Raw genomic sequence first — 12423 nt, 5'->3', positions numbered from 1 at the left:
TAATAAAACTTTACTAATGACAAAGTTTATAATCTTTAATACAAGTTTTGGAATTCATAAAGGAATGACTAAGATCTAGTTTTTTTAATGGTATAAAGACAGATGTTGTGCATTGTCTTTTTGTGTCTTAGGTTAATAATTCAGGTACCAAAAATTAAATTTACATGCAGCTCCTTTGTTTCACAATTTAAAACCTTTAAACTTAAGTTTGAGATGTGTATATTTTTTAAATTACTTAACCTGAGCTTTAGGATCTTTAAAATCTCATCAGGCCTTTAACCTAGTACTTAAGCTCTTCCCTGTCTGTTTGGAGGTCTAGCAAACCTTTAAGCCAACATGAGTCACCCTTTGTCAGCACTATCCAAATAGATCACTACTTGTTTACTACCTTATGGTATGAAGCCTGGAGTAATATCCACGTACTATTTATTGTAATTCCTCCCACCCCTTTTGGGATATTTTAGTGATTAAATCAGCATTATTTTAAGAGTAGGAAACAAAATGCCTTGGATTTTTTTCTTGTCGTTTTAAAAATTGTTTTAACAGAAACAGAAAAGACTCATTCAGTGTCTCAATCCTAAAGATCTGGACTCAATAAAATAAATTGTACAGTAATTTTTTTGTCCTTTTACGATCATGTACCCCCAAATAAGCCTTAGTTCCTCATATCTAAGCTGCTTTTTCCTTCTAGGAAAACTACAGCAATCTTTATCATTCAATATCTTTCCTTTTGCCTCAATGGAACTAAATTGCTGTATCATATGGCATTTATATTTTTCATGTTACAAGTGAGTGAGGAAGAGTTGACTCCAATTTATACACCTGTAAACATTATAATCAGCAAAACATTTAATGGTTTTGTTTCAGTGACTGCAAGTTGTATTTATCAAAAGACATTGACAATTCTTTGAAATTCATTTATGCTATGTGTAATAATTTTAATGTAAAGCCCAGAATGAGGAGGTGTGGCAAAAGGTATACATTGATGTAAGATGCATACTACATCTAAAGCAGACCTTCAACAACATGGCACATAATTATGTAGTAAATATTTTGTAAATTCTCTTCTGCTTTCAAGCAACTATACAAATTAATTGGGTGATTTCTTGTACTCACCTTTGATTTAAGATATTTTTCTAGAATTGATGAAATTGACCCAACTTCACATCTTTCCAACCCGTTTACAATTCCAGCTTGGAACTGATATTTCAAATAAAGTAGGGATACACCTAAAATATTAATCTATTTTATATCAGAGAGCTCTTTCTAGCTGTTAACACTCAATTTCAGTTAAGTATCCATTGTCATAATTGTATCTGCACCTCACAGGGCTTCCTGTCTCTCAAGTCAGTTATATCTTAAAATCGGCAATTCTAGCAATTTCTTTTATTTTTAAACGGTAATCTAGATAGTGAGCATTTTTTCATATATGTATATGGTTCCCAAACATAATTTTTTAGATTTGCAGAGAAAATGTACAGGGGAAAAGTTATGTGGAAATTGGCATGTGACTCTTGTGAACTTTGAAACATTGATATTTTTAGAAACTGTTCAGTTCAACTTTGAAACATTGATATTTTTAGAAACTGTTCAGTTTATTCACTCAGTTGTGTCCGACTATTTGCAACCCCATGGACTGCAGCACACCAGGCTTCCCTGTCCATCACCAACTCCCGGAACTTGCTCAGACTCGTGTCCACTGAGTCAGTGAGGTCATCCAACCATCTCATCCTCTTGTCGTCCCCTTCTTGTGTATTCAGTCTTTCCCTATCAGAGTCTTTTCTAAGGAGTCAGTTCTTTGCATCAGGTAGCCAAAGTATTGGAACTTCAGCTTTATCATCAGTCCTTCCAATGAATATTCAGGACTGTTTTCCTTTAGGATTGACTGGTTTGATCTCTTTACAATCCAAGAAACTTTAGGCTGACCTAATTTAATTATTAATGCTCACTATGAGATAACACACTACTTGACTGTTAGTCCCTTCTCAAGTCAATTTTACCTTGAGATTCTAAATCAGTTATTTAAATGAGCTAAAAATTTAAATGAGTTAGTTAAATTTTATACTAACTGGAGATGTTAGGTTAGTATAAAATTGTGAGAAATGTTTTTCTGATTTGTGTGCCCATCTGCCTCAACTTTTTCTAGAATTAATTGCCTCATCTGTTGACTGTTTTTAATTCTGTAATGTTTGTTACTGTAATATCTTGTGGGTGCAGAATATAGGGATTACCAAAGCATTTTAAAAGTAACATTTTCTTACTGTCCCCTTCTCCATCAAAAATAGAAAGTTCTTATTGGATTGTATATATTAGACACTCAAATTATTGTTAATTGGTCTTGATATAAAGTAGCTAGGGGTTTTCTTTCATGCAGATACCTACTTTTACAGCTTAATCATCACAAGGGAACTTTGTGTCATTTCTCTGATACCACAGGTAGAACATTCTTCAGCATGTGTTACCAAATTGCAAGTCCATGTGCCTGACAGTGAGGTCTGTCAATTCTAAAACATTAGAGTTTGTAACAGAGAAAGATTTATTACAGATTCATACAAGGAGATGGGTGGCTCATGCCTTAAGAAACCCAGTTAGTGAAAGCTTTTAACAAGCCCCTTTAAAAGCAAAAGGTGAGGGAGGGGCGTGGTTAGTTGTTGCAAACTTCTTGGCATCAGATCCTTTGTTCCTGAGGTCAGGTCATGATCAGGGAACAATATTCCTGTAAATCTCTAGCAAACCAAAGTTATTCTCTGTCCTGTCAAGAAAGGGCAAGGTCCCAAGGCACAACTTGCATCCTCCAAGGTCCTGGTCCTGGCTAAGAGGAGGCAGATCTCAGTTGGCAGCTCCCTCAGGGCCCAGTCCCCAAACCCTGCCAAGCTGTCATCTCTGCCATGCACCCAACTCACCTTGCCCTCGGTCTCCTCAGGCTGCCCAAAAAGTAAGGGGAGACCAGGTCTCACAGAGTGCAACCCAGGCAGATGGCTGTGCTATTTGGTAGCAGAGACAGGGATGGGGGAGAGGGTCACTGCTCCTCAAGGTCTGGGCCAAGGCTAGTGGAGGGCCTTAGTGAGGGCTCTGGAGCCCCGCAGGACATAGTCCCCATCTGGTCCCTGGGTCCTCCAGTTCACTCGCTGGCCCAAGGCTGGATGAGCTGGAGGGCCTCCAGGAGAAGGCCTGAATCTGCCTTTCCACCTGGTGACCACCACACCACTGACCCTTGGCTGAATCACTTCCCTAATGGTCCCTCCTTGACAGTTACTTGTGGGGCGTGCCAACTGTGGCACTGACTCAACTGTGCAGGACAACTAATGGTTTCTCACTGACAGATTGCTGCTTACGGGTGGGGCCCACTGAGGCACTGACCAATGGCTGAGCAAGACCTGTCGCCTAGTAACAGGGTGCAGAGTAATGAGGCGCAGCAATGGCTACCTGTAAGGGCTGTGCTCCTCCTGCTCTGTACTCTATTAATGGTGTCTGAAAAAACAAAGCATTATGGGTATGTGTTCATTCATATTCATCTGGTAGTTTCTTTTTGGTTTCCTAAGGATGAGGGAGAAGATCTACTGCAGTAGTCAAAGATGCAACACTAAAAGAGAGGAAATCAGTCTTTAATTCAAATTTTCATTTAATCAAGTCAAAACTGAATGATCAGTGGAATTTATTGAATTGGTGAAACATAATAACCAAAAGATAGTAAATTCTTAGAACTATTATGTTTTGTCCAATTTCATTGAGTTATATCTTGATTTCATTTTTATCATCTATAGTTTTTATCTTAATCAACTCAAACATATTACACAGAAATCTCAAACTGAAGATAACCAGGTGCTTTCTTTCAGAGCTGGGTTTTCTGCCCTGGAAAGTAGTTGGCATAACTTAGATGAGATTGAGAAAGATATTGCCCAGAAAAGCCTCCCTGCCCCGACCCCAAGTGCATTTTATGGGGTTCAGAAAAATTTCCAATAATACTGGGCTAGAAGTTGCCCTCACAGTTCTAGTACACTTCTTCACCTGAATGTGCCTTTCTGAGTATTAACCAATTATCCCAGGAAGTGAGCATATGTATAACTACCACTGAAGGTTTTATGCTCATATAGTTTTCTGGTAGTTATGATTATTTTTAGTTACTTAGGCCCCAGGTACTGTTATCTGAATTGTATCCCATGTTTTTAACATGAAGTGCTGCAATCTAAAATGTACTCATTTCTCAAATATGAGGAAAGTTGGGATAACAGTTATTAATATAGGAATTTGAGAACAGATTTTTACTAATTCATTTGCATTATTCATAAAATATTTTTAAAACAACACCTGTTCTCTGAACTTTGAGTCACTTAATGAAGTCTGTCCACTTCTGCACATTGTACAGGTAACATTCTGCAACTGGAGTGATCAAGATACTAGCAAGTCCTGGTGAAAGAGTGAACTTCCCCACAGAAAATATGACTAGCATTTAAATTTTTATTTACAATTTTGCTTTTCTCAGTGCAAAGATCAGGAAAATGGGTTTTTACGTGATTTTAGCCTAGGCCTTCCTCTAACATTAGTCACTAATCAAAGGCCTGGGCAATATAAGCTTAAATATCAGGGATTTGGCCACTTTAATGAACAAGAAGAAAACTCTTAGGAGGTAATCAGGAAAATTGATGATTCAAAAGATTTAGAAATAATAGCTGTCAAATTCAAATTAAAAGAACCAATTTTTACTTAAAAGCATAATAATCAGCCATAATGAAAATATGCTTGAGCCCTCACTCTATACACATTATTTACACCTCTTGGTTCTCTTCAGGTTTCAGATGTGGATATAGTTAAGGAAAATGTTAGATGTGAACCCACTTTTCTAATTCCCCCAGCCCTCAACCAGGACTCCATAGTATAGCACAAAAAGAAAGCAGAAACCTCCATGGAGAATTGTTTCTCTTACAGCATTTATGACAATGTTGAGACCTTTGTCTACTTATCTTGATTTTCAGCCTTTATATTAAGTACACTATACTAAATGGTTCCAGTGACAACTGCCTTTCTTTAGCATATCTCAACTTCTGCCATGTGTCCTCTCATGTTTATTGAGTTGACATTACTCCTCTCAAGGAGAACAAAGCTAAATAAGGGAAGATGGGTGTCCTTTGGTGTTTTATATTCAAGAGCACAGAATAGTGTTAAGAAACAATCTGGAAACAATTTTCCCCTAAAATTTGTATGATAATTGGCTAGGATATGACTTTTCTTCTCTCACTGAAATGAAATGAAAATGTATAGTTAAGAAATAAGGATGAATACATGACAGCACATTTGACAGGTAATAACGGGCATATTTGTCACCTAATCTTGAGAACCACAGTTGCTGTTTTAGAGGTATCTGAGAGGTTCCAGACAAAGGGAGATTGCCAAATGTTCTTAGACCTTGAGTGTGCTAGACGCCCTAAAGTAGGAGAGGAATTTGTAACAGAAGCTCACGATGAAGAACCACACGTTCCGAGCCACCTGAGATCTTGCAATGAGGAGACGCCAGACGATGAGGAAGAGAGCAGTATTAAAGAGGTAGTGAATATTTCGGAGCCTGAAAACAGACAAATATAACCAAAGTCAACGCAGTGCCAAAGACCCAACTATATTACCTAAAAATAAATGTATCTTTTCCTGGCTATGACCAGCAAATAATTAAGTGTCCTCAGGCATGTGGCACTATCTGATAGCCTTTTGATTTTGATATCTTTCATTTCTACCACTTTCCTTCTGAGTAATCATATTTCTACAATATTCCCCTGACTAGTTTCCCTTTCTCATACCTCTCTGCTTTAACCTGTCTTATAAACATGGCTAATATAAGCTTTCTTAAATACACTTTGATCATGGTACTGTATATCACAAATCACTGATTCTTGTTCACTAGAGGGTAAATTCTAAAGTCTCGCCTTGCTTTTCAAGGTCCCTGTCTGTTTGCAATTAACTTTTCCCATCCTGATCATCTCTGCATTAAAAACCCTTTGCTTCTACCAGAATTATGCAAGGCTGCTATAACTCGATGTTTCTTAGGGATTAATTAATTATTGAAAAAAATTTCAGGCAGTCAATGCTACTGAAGATCAGTTAATTGATTCACCCATGTTAAATAGCATCATCAGGTTTCCTGCCTGTTGGGTATTCTTTATATCACATTATGACAGGATATGGTAGAAGAAACAAAGTTAGATACAAATCTGGCTCCTCCGCTTACCATGTGCGGCTTGCCCACTTCCCTCCTTTGAACCTAAATAGTTCTTTGATGGAAATGGGATAACAAAAATATTACCCGCCTCATAGAAGTGTGGTGAAGTCTAAATAAAACTGTATGATAGAATATATAGTATAAAGGCTGGAAAATATTAACTGTTCTGCTCAAATTTCATGCCTGGTATAAAATGAGCTACACAGGCTAAGTACTCAATAAATGTTAACTGTTATACTTACCTTTTTAAGTGTTGCTTTGCTTCTGGGATCCCAGCCATATCCTCTTTCAATAAGTACTTCTTAACTCCCAAAACATAATTTTCAATGTATTCTAACCAGTTCAACTGACGTACATCAAAGTTGAATACCTGAAAGGCAAGAAGAGATTATGGGTTGTCAGAATTGCTGGATGATCACTTTGCACATTTGATGAGGTTTCTTTTATATAAATGAGTGACATTCAGTTTGAAAGATTTATGTGATACCCCTCCAAATGAGATTATTTGAGCTGTTATTTTAAAGGCAGTGATAATATGGATTACCATGTACATAGAAATATTTAAACATTCAGTTCAGTTCAGTTGCTCAGTTGTGTTGGACTCTTTGTGACAACATGAAACACAGCACTCCCGGCCTCCCTGTCCATCACCAACTCCCGGAGTTTACCCACACTCATGTCCATAGAGTTGGTGATGCCATCTAACCATCTCATCCTTTGTCATCCCCTTCTCCTCCTGCCTTCAATCTTTCCCAACATCAGGGTCTTTTCAAAAGAGTCAGCTCTTCGCATCAGGTGGCCAAAATATTGGACTTTCAGCTTCAACATCAGTCCTTCCAATGAACACCCAGGACTGACCTCCTTTAGGATGGACTGGCTGGATCTCCTTGCAGTCCAAGGGACTCTCAAGAGTCTTCTCCAACACCACAGTTCAAAAGCATCAATTCTTCAGCACTCAGCTTTCTTTGTAGTCCAACTCTCACAACCACACATGACTACTGAAAAAACCATAGCCTTGACTAGATGGACCTTTGTTGACAAAGTAATGTCTCTGCTTTTTAATATGCTGTCTAGGTGGGTCACAACTTTCCTTCCAAGGAGTAAGCATCTTTTAATTTCATGACTGCAATCACCATTTGCAGTGATTTTGGAGCCTCCCAAAATAAAGTCAGCCACTGTTTCCACTGTTTCCCATCTATTTGCCATGAAGTGATGGGACCAGATGCCATGATCTTAATTTTCTGAATGTTGAGCTTTAAGCCAACTTTTTCACTCTCCTCTTTTACTTTCATCAAGAGGCTCTTTAGTTCTTCACTTTCTGCCATAAGGGTGGTGTCATCTGCATATCTGAGGTTATTGATATTTCTCCTGGCAATCTAGATTCCAACTTGTGCTTCATCCAGCCCAGCGTTTCTCATCATGTACTCTGCATAAAGTTAAATAAGCAGGGTGACAGTATAGAGCCTTAACGTACTCATTTTCCTATTTGGAACCAGTCTATTGTCCAGTTCTAACTGTTGCTTCCTGACCTGCATACAGGTTTCTCAAGAGGCAGGTCAGGTGGTCTGGTATTCCCATCTTTTGAAGAATTTTCCACAGTTTATTATGATCCACACAGTCAAAGGCTTTGGCATAGTCAATAAAGCAGAAATAGATGTTTTTCTGGAACTGCCTTGCTTTTTTGATGATTCATCGAATGTTGGCAATTTGATCTCTGGTTCCTCTGACTTTTCTAAAACCATCTTGAACATCTGGAAGTTCATGGTTCATGTATGGTTGAAGGCTGGCTTGAAAAATTTTGAGCATCACTTTGCTAGCGTGTGCGATGAGAGCAATTGTGCGGTAGTTTGAGCATTCTTTGGCATTGCCTTTCTGGGGCTGGAATGAAAACTGACCTTTTCCAGTCCTGTGGCCACTGCTGAGCTTTCCAAATTTGCTGGCATATTGACTGCAGCACTTCCACAGCATCATCTTTTAGGATTTTAAATAGCTCAACTGGAATTCCGTCACCTACACTAGCTTTGTTCATAGTGATGCTTCCTAAGGCCCACTTGACTTCACATTCCAGGATGTCTGGCTCTAGGTGAGTGATCACACCATTGTGATTATCTGGGTCTTGAAGATCTTTTCTATAGTTCTTCTGTGTATTCTTGCCACCTCTTCTTAATATCTTCTGCTTCAGTTAGGTCCGTTCCATTTCTGTCCTTTATTGAGCCCATCTTTTCATGAAATGTTCCCTTGGTATCTAATTTTCTTGAAGAGATCTCTAGTCTTTCTCATTCTGTTGTTTTCCTCTATTTCTTTGCATTGATCGCTGAGGAAGGCTTTCTTATCTCTCTGTACTATTCTTTGGAACTCTGTATTCAAATGGAAATATCTTTCCTTTTCTCCTTTGCTTTTTGCTTCTCTTCTTTTCATAGCTATTTGTAAGGCCTCCTCAGACAGCCAGTTTGCTTTTCTTTTTCTTGGGGATGGTCTTGATCCTTGTCTCCTGTACAAAGTCATGAACCTCTGTCCATAGTTCATCAGGCACTCTGTCTATCAGATCTAGATTTAAACGTTGATCAAGCACAAATATTTGGCTTTTAGGAAGTCTTAGAAATTTTAAGGAACTGGTATTAGTCTGGTGAAACCTAATTTAATTTCAAGTAAAGGAGAATTATTTTTTAAGAGATAATAACACATTAGGAACCAAGACAAATTTATGTTTTTCTTTCCATTATTAAATTTTGTTGTTGTCCCCATGGCCTAGCACCCTTTCCTGAAATATCACTACATCATTTTCCTGATTAAGGTAAATTTTGAGAAGCAATTCCTAAGGAACTAAGCTGAATTTATATCTGTATTTGCTTTAGAGATGTTTATCCACTGTCTCTTGGTATGCCACTAGATGGAGCCCTTCAGAACCATTTAGAGTAGAACGTGTAGAACACTAGTGTATTTCCTTCTCTTTAAGAATGCCTTTTCACGTTGCCACCAAAAATCTTAAGAACAAATTTCCTATTCAAATGTAGTGACAGTAGAATCTTGTAGGGCTTTCCAGGTGGTGCTAGTGCTAAAGAACCCACCTGCCAATGCAGGAGAAAAGAAGAGACACAGGTTCAATCCTTGGGTTGGGAATATCCCTTGGAGGAGGACACAGCAACTCACTCCAGTATTCTTGCCTGGAGAATCCCATAGACAGAGGAGCCTGGCAGGCTATGGTCCATAGGGTCGCAAAGAGTTGGACACAACTGAAGAAACAGCGGACACAGTAGTATCTTATAGACTAGACATGAATGTCAGGTTTTTTCATTCTTGCTCTTTAGTTCATATTTTAGTACATATTTTCCCTGGCTTATATTTTATTTCTGCTTTGTTCTTTTACTACATGTATTTACTGCAAGTTACCTCAAATCTTTGTGCATTAAATTGGAGTATTAACAAGGAAAGCAGACAAGACTAATGAGTTCCAGAAAGCTTCACAAACTTATCAAAAAACTGCTTTCTAAAAGTAAGTCTGTATCACTTTGTTTGGATATTTTTATTTTCCACAGTACCACCAAATGCTGCTTTTCATCTATATATGCAGAGAATTTTATTTTTATGCTATTTCATACTTCTAAATTAGATTTCAATGAAGCCCTAGTTTGGAATCCTCATTCTATATGGCAAATGAAACTGAATTCTGAGCCACACCAGAGTTTGGCAATTATGCAAGTATTCAGGACTATTACCATTGCTAAAATATTTTGCAAGCATATGTATATGTGAAATCCACTGCAGCTTTCTTTTTTTTACACAAAATTTTTATTTTAGGTTAAAATATTTGTAAAGTGTCAAAATTGAAACTATAAGCTTATTATCTTTTGCATTATTTAGGTGGGTATATTCCATGAAGAAAATGCAATAAAGATAAGTCACATGATATTTGAAGCTAATTTTAAAAGTACTTTATAATAGCATGATGGGTTTTTAAAAATAATCTGGTTTGATCCATGTATTTTAAACATAGGTGCTTTGAAGAATTTTGTCTATACAAGCTATGTAAACATTTCTGGGATAAAGGTTCTATTTCATGTCCATTTTAGAGTTACTTGAGCTTCCCCTGTAGCTCAGTTGGTAAAGAATCTTCCTACAATGTAGGAGACCCCAGTTTGATTCCTGGGTCAGGAAGATCCACTAGAGAAGGGATAGGCTACCCATTCCAGTATTTTGGGGCTTCCCTTGTGGTTCAGCTGGTAAAATATCTGCCTGCAATGTGGAAGACCTGGGTTTGAACCCTGGGTTGGGAAGATTCCCTGGAGAAGGGAAAGGCTACCCACACCAATATTCTGGGCTGGAGAATTCCATGGACTATATAGTCCATGGAGATGCAAAAAGTCGGACACAACTGAGCGACTTTCACTTTTCAATTTAGAGGTACTTAGCAATGATTTCAGTTAAAATATTCCTCTAAATCTCAACTGGGCTTTCCTGGTGGCTCAGTGGTAATGAATCCACCTGCCAATGCAGAAGACATGGATTCAATCCCTGGGTTGGGAAGATCCTCTAGAGAAGGAAATGGCAAGCCACTCCAATATTCTTGCCTGGAGAATCCCATGGACAGAGGATTCTGGCAGGCTACAGTCCATGGGGTCTCAAAGGGGTCAGCCATGACTTAGTGACTAAACAACAACAAAATCTCAACTAGTACACTTAATATAACAATTATTGTGTCTGACCACAAGTAATCCTTAGGTTTCCTGGTGGGAAGTAATTTTAGGACTTGCATTTGAATCACACACTATGAGGCTGGTAGATAGGAGCTGGCAGGTGAGGGTCTCTATCTAACATTTACTTCTCAACATGACTTGGTTTCTTCTACATGCTGTCAAGTACAAGATAAATAAGAAATTTGTCTTTTTTTTTTTTTTTTTTTAAGAAAACTTAGTGGAAAATGTCAGTCAAGAGATTGAAAACTTTAAAGCTTAATTGAAAACCAAGGAAGTGCTCAAGGAACAAACGGAGGAAAAACAAAGCTAGGAACATGTACAAAATACAGTTTTCTATATTTGTGGATTTTAGGACAACCATTTGTGACTGGTTAGAAGCTAATACAGAGAAATAAATTGTACTTATAAAGTAAAAAGTAAAGTGAAGTCACTCAGTCATGTCCGACTCTTTGCGACCCCATGGACTGTAGCCTACCAGGCTCCTCCGTCCATAGGATTTTCCAGGCAAGAGTACTGGAGTGGGTTGCCATTTCCTTTTCCAGGGGATCTTCCCAACCCAGGGATCAAACCCAGGGCTTCCGAGTTGCAGGCAGACGCTTTACCATCTGAGCCACCAGGAAGCCCAAGTAGTACTTACACTAAAGTACAGGCCCGTCTTGAGAGATAAGTGTCTGAATGGTCAAAGAGAAATCATTATAGGGAGGAAGAATGACAATCCTACAGAGAGGGGAATGCTGATGGTAGGAGATCTTAGCTGGGCTAGAATGCAGAGGTGAAAGGTTAGATTTTAAAAGGTAGGAAGAAAGGAGCTGTAGCTTTGGTGATGCAGAATGATTTTGATTTGACAAGAACAGTGGATGAGAGACTCGCTGAGCCATAAAATTATTATTTTTCATTGAAGGCATATGTTTGGGAGGGAAAGACAGAGGCACTGAGGATTTGTTGAAAAGATAACAGCTACCAAAGGTGAACAAAGGAGTGAAACAAAGCTTATGAGACCCAACTGCAGAATAGCAGGGAGAAGCTGACCAAAGGCTAAGAAACTAGATCTCTTCCCTAGGTTAAACTTGTGTCCTGCCATTGTGTTGATAGCATTCACTGATTTTCTTGGCCCCAAAAGAAAAATAATTCTGTGTATATAACTAAAATTGCCTTTATTGATCAGCTCTCCAAGTCAGATCGTTCTAAATTTTGCGTGGGGAAGGCTTTCCCATCGATGGTCAGGGCTGTACTCACTCTCTGGTCTTCCGGACTCAGCTCAGACATCAGCATCTCAGTGTTGTGCGTGCTCCACTCCCAGCTCCGGTTGATGAAATACTCCAACAGGGAAACTGTTCTTAAAAGCCGGTTCATGAGCTTCGTCATCCTGAGGCAAAGATCACATGGGGCGAGGATCAGTGCACCACTGCTAGGGGACGTTTAACAGGAGGACTCCTGCGTGCTGTTTCTCATAAACCCTCTGCTCCTTATCAGAACTGGCAACGGGAACGAGTGGAACGGCGCGCCGCTGCCAGAACTGAG

General features: G+C 38.7%; 1 protein-coding gene across 8 annotated transcripts in view; it reads right to left on the bottom strand.

Moving 5' to 3' along the window:
- Nucleotides 1-3589: 3589 nt before the first annotated feature.
- FAR2 (fatty acyl-CoA reductase 2) overlaps nucleotides 3590-12423 on the bottom strand; it is a 169723-nt gene continuing 160889 nt past the window's right edge. For all 8 annotated transcript variants that reach the window (XM_070453862.1, XM_070453864.1, XM_070453861.1 and 5 more), the window contains 3 exons: nucleotides 12139-12268; nucleotides 6451-6578; nucleotides 3590-5560 (listed from right to left, as the gene is read on the bottom strand). In XM_070453862.1, coding sequence (XP_070309963.1) covers nucleotides 5398-5560; nucleotides 6451-6578; nucleotides 12139-12268 — 421 coding nt within the window. In that variant the 3' untranslated portion in view covers nucleotides 3590-5397. The remainder of the gene's footprint in view (nucleotides 5561-6450; nucleotides 6579-12138; nucleotides 12269-12423) is intronic.

The sequence above is a fragment of the Odocoileus virginianus genome, chromosome 23, assembly GCF_023699985.2.
Source record: "Odocoileus virginianus isolate 20LAN1187 ecotype Illinois chromosome 23, Ovbor_1.2, whole genome shotgun sequence".
In the NCBI taxonomy this organism is placed as follows: domain Eukaryota; kingdom Metazoa; phylum Chordata; class Mammalia; order Artiodactyla; family Cervidae; genus Odocoileus; species Odocoileus virginianus.
The sequence above is the reverse complement of the archived record's forward strand: the minus strand, read 5'-3'. Positions and strand labels throughout refer to the sequence as shown.